The following is a 13841-nucleotide window of genomic DNA, read 5'->3' as shown; positions in this document are numbered from 1 at the left end:
TCCCCTAATACTGTATCTGAAGTCTCTTTTAGTGGTCCCCTAATACTGTATCTGAAGTGTCTTTTATATAGACCTTTGTGGTCCCCTAATACTGTATCTGAAGTCTCTGTTATATAGACCTTAGTGGTCCCCTAATACTGTATCTGAAGTTTCTTTTATATAGGCCTTAGTGGTCCCCTAATACTGTATGTGAAGTCTCTTTTATATAGGCCTTAGTGGTCCCCTAATACTGTATCTGAAGTCTCTTTTATATAGGCCTTAGTGGTCCCCTAATACTGTATGTGAAGTCTCTCTTATATAGACCTTAGTGGTCCCCTAATACTGTATCTGAAGTCTCTTTTATATAGACCTTAGTGGTCCCCTAATACTGTATCTGAAGTCTCTTTTATATAGACCTTAGTGGTCCCCTAATACTGTATCTGAAGTCTCTTTTATATAGGCCTTAGTGGTCCCCTAATACTGTATCTGAAGTCTCTTTTATATAGACCTTAGTGGTCCCCTAATACTGTATCTGAAGTCTCTTTTATATAGACCTTAGTGGTCCCCTAATACTGTATCTGAAGTCTCTTTTATATAGACCCTAGTGGTCCCCTAATACTGTATCTGAAGTCTCTTTTATATAGGCCTTAGTGGTCCCCTAATACTGTATCTGAAGTCTCTTTTATATAGACCTTAGTGGTCCCCTAATACTGTATCTGAAGTCTCTTTTATATAGACCCTAGTGGTCCCCTAATACTGTATCTGAAGTCTCTTTTATATAGACCTTAGTGGTCCCCTAATACTGTATCTGAAGTCTCTTTTAGTGGTCCCCTAATACTGTATCTGAAGTGTCTTTTATATAGACCTTTGTGGTCCCCTAATACTGTATCTGAAGTCTCTGTTATATAGACCTTAGTGGTCCCCTAATACTGTATCTGAAGTTTCTTTTATATAGGCCTTAGTGGTCCCCTAATACTGTATGTGAAGTCTCTTTTATATAGGCCTTAGTGGTCCCCTAATACTGTATCTGAAGTCTCTTTTATATAGACCTTAGTGGTCCCCTAATACTGTATCTGAAGTTTCTTTTATATAGGCCTTAGTGGTCCCCTAATACTGTATGTGAAGTCTCTCTTATATAGACCTTAGTGGTCCCCTAATACTGTATCTGAAGTCTCTTTTATATAGACCTTAGTGGTCCCCTAATACTGTATCTGAAGTCTCTTTTATATAGACCTTAGTGGTCCCCTAATACTGTATCCGAAGTCTCTTTTATATAGACCTTAGTGGTCCCCTAATACTGTATCTGAAGTTTCTTTTATATAGACCTTAGTGGTCCCCTAATACTGTATCTGAAGTCTCTTTTATATAGACCTTAGTGGTCCCCTAATACTGTATCTGAAGTCTCTTTTATATAGACCTTAGTGGTCCCCTAATACTGTATCTGAAGTCTCTTCTATATAGACCTTAGTGGTCCCCTAATACTGTATCTGATGTCTCTTTTATATAGGCCTTAGTGGTGCAAGATGGAGGGTGGGGGTGTGGTCTTGACCACCTGCCACTTTGCTTGTTTGAAAGCCATGATGTCTCTCTCTCTCTCTCTCATGGGTGGGCCAAATTCTCTGGGTGGGCAAAGCAGAGAAAGGGGAGGTAACCTTGCTCGTTATGACCGCATAAGGAGAAGACTGCTGATTGGTCCATCTGAGCTTTGATTTTCTCATATACAGAGCAGGATACCCAGGACTCGGTTTACACCTATCACCATTTCTAGCCACTGGAGGACCATAGACAGGCTGGGGGGAACGCATATTAATGTTAAAAAAACCTCATAAAGTGACATTTTCATGCCATGAGAACTTTAATGTGTTTTGTTGTTTCCTGTTATCTGTAACGATGTATTTTTTTGTATAGGAGATGATGTTTTTAAGAACATTTATTCTAATTTACAACAACGTGACAGTCTACTATTTGTTTTTTTGTCTTTGGTGCATCTGGTGGAAACTTTGCACGCTGTGGCTGTTTCTTTTTCTCCCAGTTGAGTTAAGATAAAGTGGAGGTTTGTGCTTTGGTCAGTCAGTGAAGATTATAATGTTTATGTTGGAAGCTGTTTTGTGGAAGTTGGGTGCTGTGGATTTGTAGTCAAAACTCACTCGTAGTTCCCTCACTGGATGATGGATTCGTGGTCAGGATTTCTGCAGCTTCAGAAAAAGCAGCCAGAAAGAGAAACCAGTGGTTCTGGCTGAAACCTGATATTGTAGGAGAGTCCACCATCATCTAGACTTGATCCTTGCACTATTGGACGTATTGGCACCCCCTCTCATAGAGCACCTTACCATGCAGACTGAATCACAGGGTCAGTCCCTGCCCTGTCACTGCAAGCCTCTCATGCTTATACATCCCTTATAGTACATTCATGTGGATTTTTTATTTAGCATCTTTTCTTTTATTGTCCATATTATTCGTGTGGATTTGTTATTATTATCATCCTGTTTATGATGTATGTGTATGTTGTGTGTGATGTCTTTAAGCTACTGGGAATTTCCCTTTGGGGATCAATAAAGTATCTATCTATCTATCTATCTATCTATCTGTCTGTCTGTATATATGTATGTATGTATGTATGTATGTATGTATGTATCTATCTATCTACCTATCTATCTATCTAAAATTTAAACAGGTTCTCTCACTGAGATCTGTGGACAGGACAAAAAATAAATCAGAAGGTGGTCTGGCCTCAGATACTTTTGTATTCTATACTGGGCTGTCAAGAAGAAGCTTTCATATTTAATAGGATAGTTTGGATCTTTTGAAGGATGGTTGTATGCAGTCTTGTATTTACTTGAAAGCAATACTTGAGTAAAAGAACAAGTAGGCTATCTTACCAGAAAATAGACTTTGGTAGTAGTTAAAGTCACCTTTTAGAATATTACTTGAGTAAAAGTCTGATACTTACTATCAGAATCCGATTTATTGGCCAAGTATACTTACACACATAAGGAATTTGACTTTGGTAGGTGTTAACTCTCTATACATTCAACAAATAGACATGTAGTGGTAAACATAGACAAATAGTAATAAGAAGAAGAATATGTGACGTTGAAATTAGTGCCAAAAATGTAAAGAAAAAATTGTTTTGTCAAAACAGCGATAAAAACTTAAAAAACATCTGAAGAAGTGTCAAAAGAAGTTTAAAAAAGTGACAAAAACATCAGAAAAAGCGATAACAATGTTGAAAAGAAGTAACCAAAAGGTTTAAAAAACCACAAAAACGTTGAGCTAGGGACAACAAAAGTGTGTTTTTTTCATGATCGGCAGGAAGACAACACGAGGGTTGAGATGGTGAAGAGAGGAGGCAGATTGAACAAGAACCAGTTCAAGTCTCACATCCAAACTGGAAAAATCTTCACAACCTCACGACCCATTTTCAAAAAGTGTCTATATCAGAAATTTGGGTTTCTTTCAACCAAATTGTAAAAAATAATAAATAAAAAAAATAAGGTGGATGGTTCCATACAACCATTACTCTTCACAGGTAAAATAAATTATCAGTTCACTACTTTCATTAAATTTGGGTGTTTTAAATGCAGAAAAAAATCGACAAAAACATTGGAAAAGGTGACAAAAACATCGGGAAAAGCCACAAAAGTGTCGAAAAAGTCCACCAAAATGTTAAAAAATAAGTTTGAATTTTAGATTTTGACCCAGAAAAACTAAACGTTGCACTGTCGACAGGAATGCAACACAAGGGTTAGATAAACACCTCAAGTCCCGTGAGTTCAGTCCCCTATCACAACTTCCTGACACTATCTTAACGTCACAGATGTGTCTCCATTGCAGGAGGAAAGGGGAGGAGAGAATCCCAAAACAAAGGCTTAAAGGCATTTATGGCAACACCCAGGGGTGCTCTTAGCATTCCCCTGGCCTTTTGTGGGACCTCTGCTGGCACACTTTGTCTTTGTGCTCGACGTCTCTTTTACTGGTGCCTGAACGGCGCCACAAAACCTCTAAATTACGTTTGACTTTCAGAACGTGCGTGGGGTGGTCTCACGTCGTCTCAAAGCTTTTTTTATACGCGCTCTTTACCTTGTGACAGTAAATGTAAATGTTGAGGTTGGAAAAGTAGAGAAGACATTTGCACATTCAAACATCGGATCAGCTGAGTGGGTTTCAATGTGTCAGGATACATTCTGCAGATAAGTCCACTCACTTGATCCGCAAATGTGCAATTTGTCTACTTGTAGTTACTTTTTTTTAAGCAGATTCAGTGTTGAGGACTGTCTAACAACTTGACTTTACATTCACCAATAATGCAAACAAGTTTGGAAAATGGAAAAGATATTATAATAAGTGAGGAATATGATTGTAGATTTTGTCACATTGTCACACTTTTTGAACCTTTGTTAGCATTTATAAAGTTCTGTGCTTTAATGGTCTCCAACAGGACACGGTGAACCAGGGGCGTCGGACTAGAGGGAAAAAAGGGACAGAGTACCCAGGGCCCTCATGTGAGGAGGGCCCAAAAAGATGCTAGAATGAATAGCTGTGGATGCTGGCAGGGGCCCATAGAAAATGCCTTTCTACATGGCCCAGAATTTTGTGCTACGCCCCTTGCGGTGAACACACATGAACATACATAGTGAAGGGAGTACACGCTGACATAATACACAGAAAATCTAAAGAAATCTAAAATCTAAATAAGGAATCAGATGAGTCACTTCAGAAAGAAAAAGATGAAATCATATCCAAACCTATTTATAATCTAATCCTTTAAGAGCTGCCTAATAAGAAGAAGTGGGAGATGTTGGTGTTTTAAAGCATTGGTCTGGTTTCACCAAAGTGACACGATAACAGAAACTAACTAACCGACAGACGCAGCAACAGAGCAGCAACTCTCGTGTTTTTGTCCAAGTAGTCTACTACGTGGGGTCAAACTAAATATTAAAAACTGAAACTAAGCCTTTCGGAAAACTGAAACTAAACTAAACTAGCACACACACTCTGAAAACTAACTCATACTACACCAAAACTAGCAAACACACTCCGAAAACTAACTCATACTAAACTAAAACTAGCAAACACACTCTGAAAACTAACTCAATCTAAAATAAAAGTAGCAAACACACTCTGAAAACTAAATCAAACTACACTAAACTAGTAAACACACTCTGAAAACTGACTCAAACTACACAAACTAGTAAACACACTCTGAAAACTAACTCAATCTAAAATAAAAGTAGCAAACACACTCTGAAAATTAACTCATACTAAACTAAAACTAGCAAACACACTCTGAAAACTGACTCAAACTAAATTAAAAGTAGAAAACACACTCTGAAAACTAACTCAATCTAAACTAAACTAGCAAACACAATCTGAAAACTAACTCAATCTAAAATAAAAGTAGCAAACACAATCTGAAAACTAACTCAAACTACACTAAACTAGTAAACACACTCTGAAAACTAACTCAATCTAAAATAAAAGTAGCAAACACACTCTGAAAACTGACTCGTAAACACACTCTGAAAACTAACTCAATCTAAAATAAAAGTAGCAAACACACTCTGAAAACTAACTCATACTAAACTAAAGCTAGCAAACACACTCTGAAAACTGACTCAAACTAAATTAAAAGTAGCAAACACACTCTGAAAACTTACTCAATCTAAACTAAACTAGCAAACACTCTGAAAACTAACTCAAACTACACTAAACTAGTAAACACACTCTGAAAACTAACTCAAACTACACTAAACTAGCAAACACACTCTGAAAACTAACTCAAACTACACTAAACTAGCAAACACACTCTGAAAACTAACTCAAACTACACTAAACTAGTAAACACACTCTGAAAACTAACTCAAACTAAATTAAAACTAGCAAACACTCTGAAAACTAACTCAACCTAAACTAAAACTAGCAAACACACTCTGAAAACTAACTCATACTAAACTAAAGCTAGCAAACACACTCTGAAAACTGACTCAAACTAAATTAAAAGTAGCAAACACACTCTGAAAACTTACTCAATCTAAACTAAACTAGCAAACACTCTGAAAACTAACTCAAACTACACTAAACTAGTAAACACACTCTGAAAACTAACTCAAACTACACTAAACTAGCAAACACACTCTGAAAACTAACTCAAACTACACTAAACTAGCAAACACACTCTGAAAACTAACTCAAACTACACTAAACTAGTAAACACACTCTAAACACTGACTCAAACTACACTAAACTAGCAAACACACTCTGAAAACTTACTCAATCTAAACTAAACTAGCAAACACAATCTGAAAACTAACTCAAACTACACTAAACTAGTAAACACACTCTAAACACTGACTCAAACTACACTAAACTAGTAAACACACTCTGAAAACTAACTCAATCTAAAATAAAAGTAGCAAACACACTCTGAAAACTAACTCAAACTAAACTAAAACTAGCAAACACACTCTGAAAACTAACTCATACTCAAACTAAAATAAAACTAGCAAACACACTCTGAAAACTAACTCAAACTAAACTAAAACTAGCAAACACACTCTGAAAACTAACTCATACTCAAACTAAAATAAAACTAGCAAACACACTCTGAAAACTAACTCAAACTACACTAAACTAGCAAACACACTCTGAAAACTAACTCAAACTACACTAAACTAGCAAACACACTCTGAAAACTAACTCAAACTACACTAAACTAGTAAACACACTCTGAAAACTAACTCAAACTAAATTAAAACTAGCAAACACTCTGAAAACTAACTCAACCTAAACTAAAACTAGCAAACACACTCTGAAAACTAACTCATACTAAACTAAAGCTAGCAAACACACTCTGAAAACTGACTCAAACTAAATTAAAAGTAGCAAACACACTCTGAAAACTTACTCAATCTAAACTAAACTAGCAAACACTCTGAAAACTAACTCAAACTACACTAAACTAGTAAACACACTCTGAAAACTAACTCAAACTACACTAAACTAGCAAACACACTCTGAAAACTAACTCAAACTACACTAAACTAGCAAACACACTCTGAAAACTAACTCAAACTACACTAAACTAGTAAACACACTCTAAACACTGACTCAAACTACACTAAACTAGCAAACACACTCTGAAAACTTACTCAATCTAAACTAAACTAGCAAACACAATCTGAAAACTACCTCAAACTACACTAAACTAGTAAACACACTCTAAACACTGACTCAAACTACACTAAACTAGTAAACACACTCTGAAAACTAACTCAATCTAAAATAAAAGTAGCAAACACACTCTGAAAACTAACTCAAACTAAACTAAAACTAGCAAACACACTCTGAAAACTAACTCATACTCAAACTAAAATAAAACTAGCAAACACACTCTGAAAACTAACTCAATCTAAACTAAAACTAGCAAACACACTCTGAAAACTAACTCAAACTAAACTAAAACTAGCAAACACACTCTGAAAACTAACTCAAACTAAAATAAAACTAGCAAACACACTCTGAAAACTAACTCAAACTAAACTAAAACTAGCAAACACACTCTGAAAACTAACTCATACTCAAACTAAAATAAAACTAGCAAACACACTCTGAAAACTAACTCAAACTAAACTAAAACTAGCAAACACACTCTGAAAACTAACTCAAACTAAACTAAAACTAGCAAACACACTCTGAAAACTAACTCAAACTAAACTAAAACTAGCAAACACACTCTGAAAACTAACTCAAACTAAAATAAAATAAAAATCCCAAACTCAAAACCTTGCTGCACTCACAGCTAAAGTATTCTCCGTCTCTCCTATCCTGTCTACACCAACGTATATTTTCTGTCTTTATCATTTCTTCATACCCCCCCCCATTCCCCCTCCCCTGAGTCAACCCGTTTCCCGTTGTCCTGCAGAAACAAAGCTGAGGGTCAGAGAGGGTCAGGCCTACTGGTGACATCTGCTAATTGTCCTGTGGGGCTGGCCTCTCTTCTGCTTTCTATACCAGTCTCTCCGTAGGTGTCTGGAGCTGCGAGCGCGCCGGCAGCTGCCACCTTTATGACTTACTGCCTCCACAGGATCATTTACTCCTAAGCCCCCCTACCCCGGACCCTCCTTTACTACATGAGGCCTCTCTGGGTATTAGCAAACTATAACCGATAATGTGGCTTTAAAGATGCGTCTGTTAGCAGAATTGTAAAGTTAATGAAGCAATTGGAGGCAGATAGACGTGTGGAGCGGCAGCCAATTCAACATTAACACATGTTAAGAGCAACTAGTAACAAGTCAAGGGCTAGATTTACTCAAAGAGAGCTACAGCCTTTAATGGTATTTTTAAAAAAGCAGGTAAAGACTCAATCTTTCCAGTCAGGCGTTGGATTAGTCACATTGCTGGCTGTGTTACTGTGTATTCCTATAATAACTTTATTTGTATAGCACCTATTAAATATAATAATAATAATACAAAGCGCTTTGACTGAGGCAGTGATGGAAAATACAAGCACAATTTGGGGTACTTTACTAGAGTGTTTGCATTTTATGCTACCTTATACAGTATTTCTGCTTTACAAGATTTTAGAGCAGGGGTCTTCAATGTTTTTTAAGCAAAGGACCCCTTAACTGAAAGAGCAGCCCGGTCTCACGGCAGTTCGTGAAATGTTCACGTAATTTAATCTATTGATTCGTGTACAAGGACACGTTTATCTGGGTTTTTTTCATGATGGTCAGCACGTTTTTTAAACTAATGTATTTCAATGGGAAGCATCTTTCGTGATCACAGCACAATTCTTTGGAAAACAATACCAATGTGAAGTCAATGAGAAGATGACGTAGCATTAAGAGCGACTACGGTAGCGAGTAGTTTGAAAGCCCGAAAATCCGCGTAGGGAGGTTGGTTCTTCGTCGCTTTCTTCTTTCACTAAACCCAAGCGTCCCGTTCTTCTTTTACTAAACCCAACTGTCCTGTTGTTGTCCAGCGTGTCAAGGAAACGTAAGCTAAAACAGTGGTTATAGGGCTAAAAATACCAATAATTCCAAAGCTGTATGCAGCTTCTCTGCTGCAGCCTGACTGGCAGAAAGAATTGTGCTGTGATCACGAAATGTGCTTCCCATTGAAAAACATTAGTTTAAAAAAAAAGTGCTGAACATCACGAAAAAAACGAGATAAACGTGAACATTACATTACTTGAACATTTAACAAACTGCCGTGAGACTGGGTTGGAAAGAGAGACGGAGCAGGGACCCCCTACTACATGTATTGTATAAAATGAAGTTACATATTAAACTGGGCCTACAGTAATGTGTAGGGCCGACTAAAGCCTTTATACATTAATTTTTTGCATAAAATAGTAAGTTATTAAAATAGTAATAATTGTTGGCATGATTTTATAAATAATATTAAAACATACATGAGGAACAGTGAATCCTTAAGATGAACTGTATCTGTGGCTGGCTACCTTATGCCTGTAAGCCTATCATCAGAGGGAATTTATATTACAGATAGTTCATTTGTATTGTCACTAAGCAGAGTACAAGTACAGAGCAAATGAAATGCAGTTAGCATCTAACCAGAGTGCAAGTATATAGCAATATATATTTATTTACAGAAAGCGCAGAAGTAAGTATTGCAGCTCTAACTTAAAATATGTACAAAAATAAAGTATCAGTGAGTATATATTAAAATGTTGACAGTAGGGATTGCAAATGTATGGGATGTATAGAACATACCATAGTTAAACAGTCAGGTGGAAGCTGCTGAATAGTGCAAACTAATATTCATTATTATATTTGCTAATAATATGTTGGATTCATGTTAAGACTATCATTTTCAAAACTTAACAATAATTTTGTGGCCCCGCTGCATTGACTTATAGGACACCCTAGGGGTCCCGGACCCCTTGTTTCGGAGTAAAGTATTGTGCTTTTATACTGCACTACCTTTATTTAACAGCTGTAGTCACAGATTAAAACATCACGTAATACATATTCTACTACATTCCATTTCCGGGATACTAAACTATACACACACACACACACACACACATACAGTACATACATACAAATATATACACACAGACGCACATACACAAACAGCTGCACACATACACACACATATACAAACACACACACACACACACACACACACACACACACACATACATACAACTATACACACACACACATACAGTACATACATACAAATATATACACACAGACGCACATACACAAACAGCTGCACACATACACACATTTACAAACACACACACACACACACACACACACACACACATACAGTACATACAAATATATACACACAGACGCACATACACAAACAGACAAACAGATGCACACATACACACACACTCCGACACACAGACGCACACAGACATTCATTTCCCTCCCAAGACAATTGTGATTGGTTTAACGAAATGCCAATAAACCAGAGCCCGTTTTTCTCCCATGCCACAATGCTGTGTGAACTAGCCAGACCCTCCTCCGCAGCGCTGTGGAGGAGGGTCTGGCAAAGCGAAACTACATAATGCCCAAAACCTGTGGGTTTCAATTTCATCTTTTTTGACTGTAGGTGAAATAACTTTAAATATCTGTTTCTCTTTAGCTGTAAGTCTTTAGCTGTAAGTCTTTTCATATTCTGCTTTGGATGTCACGTAATTACAGTTTAAAATAAATTTGGCACAACTAGAAGGGCCAAAATGTATCGTGAACCCAAGTTGATATACGGACCGGATCTTAATCTGCAAGGGGCCGGATTTGGCCCGCAGGTCTTGAGTTTGACACGTGTGCTCTACATGTTTGTACATCCCACACAAACCACACAGCCTTTCTCCTTCTTAATATGTAGGCCTATGTGTGTGTTATTTGTTTCTGTATCTATTGTTTGTTTATTTTATATTATTGTGTTTATGTACGCACCATCAACCAAAAGCACATTCCTAGTAAGTGCCACTTACCTGGCAATAAACATATTATGTATATCAGAATGTACAAGCCCGTTTTGGTTGGACCCAATAAAGTTATGAACAAAAAAAAAAGAGAAAAAAAAGTGATCAGATGGCCAGCGGCTCTCATATAGTTGTTCGTGGGCTTCTAATTAAACCGAAGTGCTTTGTGCTTTTTGGGGATGTTGCACTCAACGGGACAAGCGTCTCAATGTAAACTGGGCCACAACGAGCGAGAGAGAGAAAAGGTTCAAACTGCCCCTTTGATGAGTCCATCAATTAACATCACAAGCCGCGTTCACGTGTCCGAGCACCGTAAAATCTCACATTTGCAAATAATGACAAGATCAACCACAATGAGGAACACGGAGGGAGAGAAAGGAGGCACGTTTTAAACAGATGCCTGGCAATAAATAACAGGGTGAGGGCACCTCCAGCTGAGAGCGCGTCATTTACATTTCCAAGTGCCCGCGCGGGGGGAGCTGCACGGGGCCGAAGCGTGTCGGCGGCTCCAATTCAAACTTCATTTGGGTAACTTCTTTTGAATGAAATGTAAATGTGAAAGAGACCCGGCTGCGTGCGCAAAAGGCCGAATGGGCCTATATATATATATATAGAGCCCCGGAGAAGATCAGGCAGTCATGCGCTCTGCCTCCACCTGCGTCCTGATCCACATCCACAGAGACAGAGAGAGAGAGAGAGAGAGAGAGAGAGAGACAGACAGAGAGAGAGAGAGATGCATCCAACCGCAGCCAAAGGCCCGCTCAGCCACAGGACGCCTTTCTCTGTGGAGGATATTTTGGATCCAACAAAGTTCACAAGGAGAGGAATCTGTGCCCGAGATGCAACGACAGGTGAGCATTAAGAGGGGACACTGCAGGCAGAAAACGTGTTTTCAATTTGAATTCTTTTAGACTTTTGGGGGGAAAACATCCATAGCAAGGTTGTGACTTTGGTTTGAGAAGTAGGGGAGGGGGGACACAAAACAGGGGGTCTGTGGGTCCTCTGCCAGAATTTTTTTTCGATTTAAATCCCATTTCCTGCATTTCTATGTACATTTATAGGTGATACAGAATCAAGGAAATAATGAAGTTGACCATAATGAAATTATGGCAGAAAGAATAGTCCTAAAGAAAAATATGTCTTAGTCTACTTTCTTTATTGCTTATATATATATATATATATATATATATATATATATATATATATATATATATTATAATAAAATAATATCAAACAAATTTGAAAGTGTGTGTGGGGGTACACAAACAGGATTTTGATAAGTGTGTGTGTGTGTGTGTGTGTGTGTGTGGAGGGTGGGGTATGTCCCCGTTGTCCCCAGTGGAAGATCCATAGGTGTATTTATTTTTTACTTTGTCTATTTGTGTCTGTAGATTTCTCCTAAATGAACCACAAGTTAGCTTTAGGTAATGCCTCATTTGCATATTTAAAAAACACATTTTAGAAAACTTGTAATACAAAAGTATAAGTTAATAATTTGGGAAGTTACTTAAAATGGCAAAAACATTTTTCAATTCACTATTTTGCTTCCATAACATGTCTTCTTTCAGACTATGTGAGGGGGGGCAATCACCCAAAATACACATTTAGATGTTTATTTTTCCAAAACGTGTCCATTTGTGTCTTTAGATTTCTCCTAAACTGAAAGTATTGATTTATTTTACACTAAAGAACGTTGTATGGAACCATCCACGTTTTATTTTTATTTTTTTGACAATTTGTTGAAAGTAACCCACATTTTTGTAGAGAATTTTTGAAAATGGGTCAAATCTGACCCGAGGACAACAGGAGGGTTAAGTAACATTTTCAATGCAGAACTTTTACTTGTAACAGAGTATTCTTACAGTGTTGTATTAGTAGGCTACTTTTACTGAAGTAAAGGATTCTGAATACTACTTCCGTCCGTGCTTTCAGGTGCTTCTACGGGCAGAGATGAACCCAGAGAGCAGCAGCATCCTGCGGCCGATGGCGGCGGCAGCCCGGAGGAGGAGGAGCAGCCGCGCAGCTCCGAGGCAAAAAGCCGACGGATCCGCACGGCTTTCAGCCTGGAGCAGCTGCACATCCTGGAGCGCAGCTTCCGCCGGTGCCACTACCTGTCGGCGCTGGAGCGGCACACCATCGCCTCCGCCCTGCGCCTCTCCGAGACTCAGGTCAAGATCTGGTTCCAGAACAGACGCACCAAGTGGAAGAAGGAGCGAGTGCAGGAGGGGAAGGAGGCGGAGGAGGAGGAGGAAGCCACTTTCACATCCTCACATCCTCTGACCTACGGGCCGCTTTACTACCAGCAGCGCGCGCCGCTGCAGCGGTTTGCACCGCTGCCGATGCTGCCCTATCATCATTATTATTACACATGATGGGTGACTCAGCATATTATGGACCAACATGCAGCATCTCCAGTACATCGGTATCACTAAAAAAAAAAACTTTGATACCGGTGCCGTTACAGTGACTTTGATAGCCTACCGGTTCCTGATCGATATTGTTTTCTATACCAATTTTATAAAAAGCCATTTAACAAAAAGACATCACGTTACACATCAGGGCAAGGGTGTAACTTTGTAAGTAAGTAAGTACAATTTATTTGTATAGCACATTTCACAGATAAAAATCACAAAGTGCTTAACAACAAATGGATGGATACACAACATTTATACATTACAGTACATAAACAAAATAAGCAGAAAACCACATACATTGGGGTGGGTGATCTCCACTTTTGAGCAAAATTGAACAATGTGTGCCTTTTCTTCATCAAGTTATGGTGCAAATGCCTTTATTTATGTAAAGGAAATTATAATAGTTTTTTGGGGGGGTTGCACTGGCCAGTTTTGATTATTGAGGGTTTGAAAAAAACTTTGAAAAAAACGCGACAAACGTCCAT

General features: G+C 38.1%; 1 protein-coding gene across 1 annotated transcript; it reads left to right on the top strand.

Moving 5' to 3' along the window:
• The first annotated feature begins 11675 nt into the window (after positions 1 to 11675).
• pnx (posterior neuron-specific homeobox) lies at positions 11676 to 13314 on the top strand. The gene is made up of 2 exons (XM_028600878.1): positions 11676 to 11793; positions 12875 to 13314. Exons 1-2 carry the CDS (start codon positions 11676 to 11678, stop codon positions 13312 to 13314), a joined length of 558 nt encoding a protein of 185 aa, XP_028456679.1.
• Positions 13315 to 13841: the final 527 nt, after the last annotated feature.

This window comes from Perca flavescens, chromosome 16, assembly GCF_004354835.1.
Source record: "Perca flavescens isolate YP-PL-M2 chromosome 16, PFLA_1.0, whole genome shotgun sequence".
Taxonomy (NCBI): Eukaryota; Metazoa; Chordata; class Actinopteri; order Perciformes; family Percidae; genus Perca; species Perca flavescens.
Note: the sequence above shows the minus strand (reverse complement) of the source record. Positions and strands in the feature narration are given on the sequence as shown.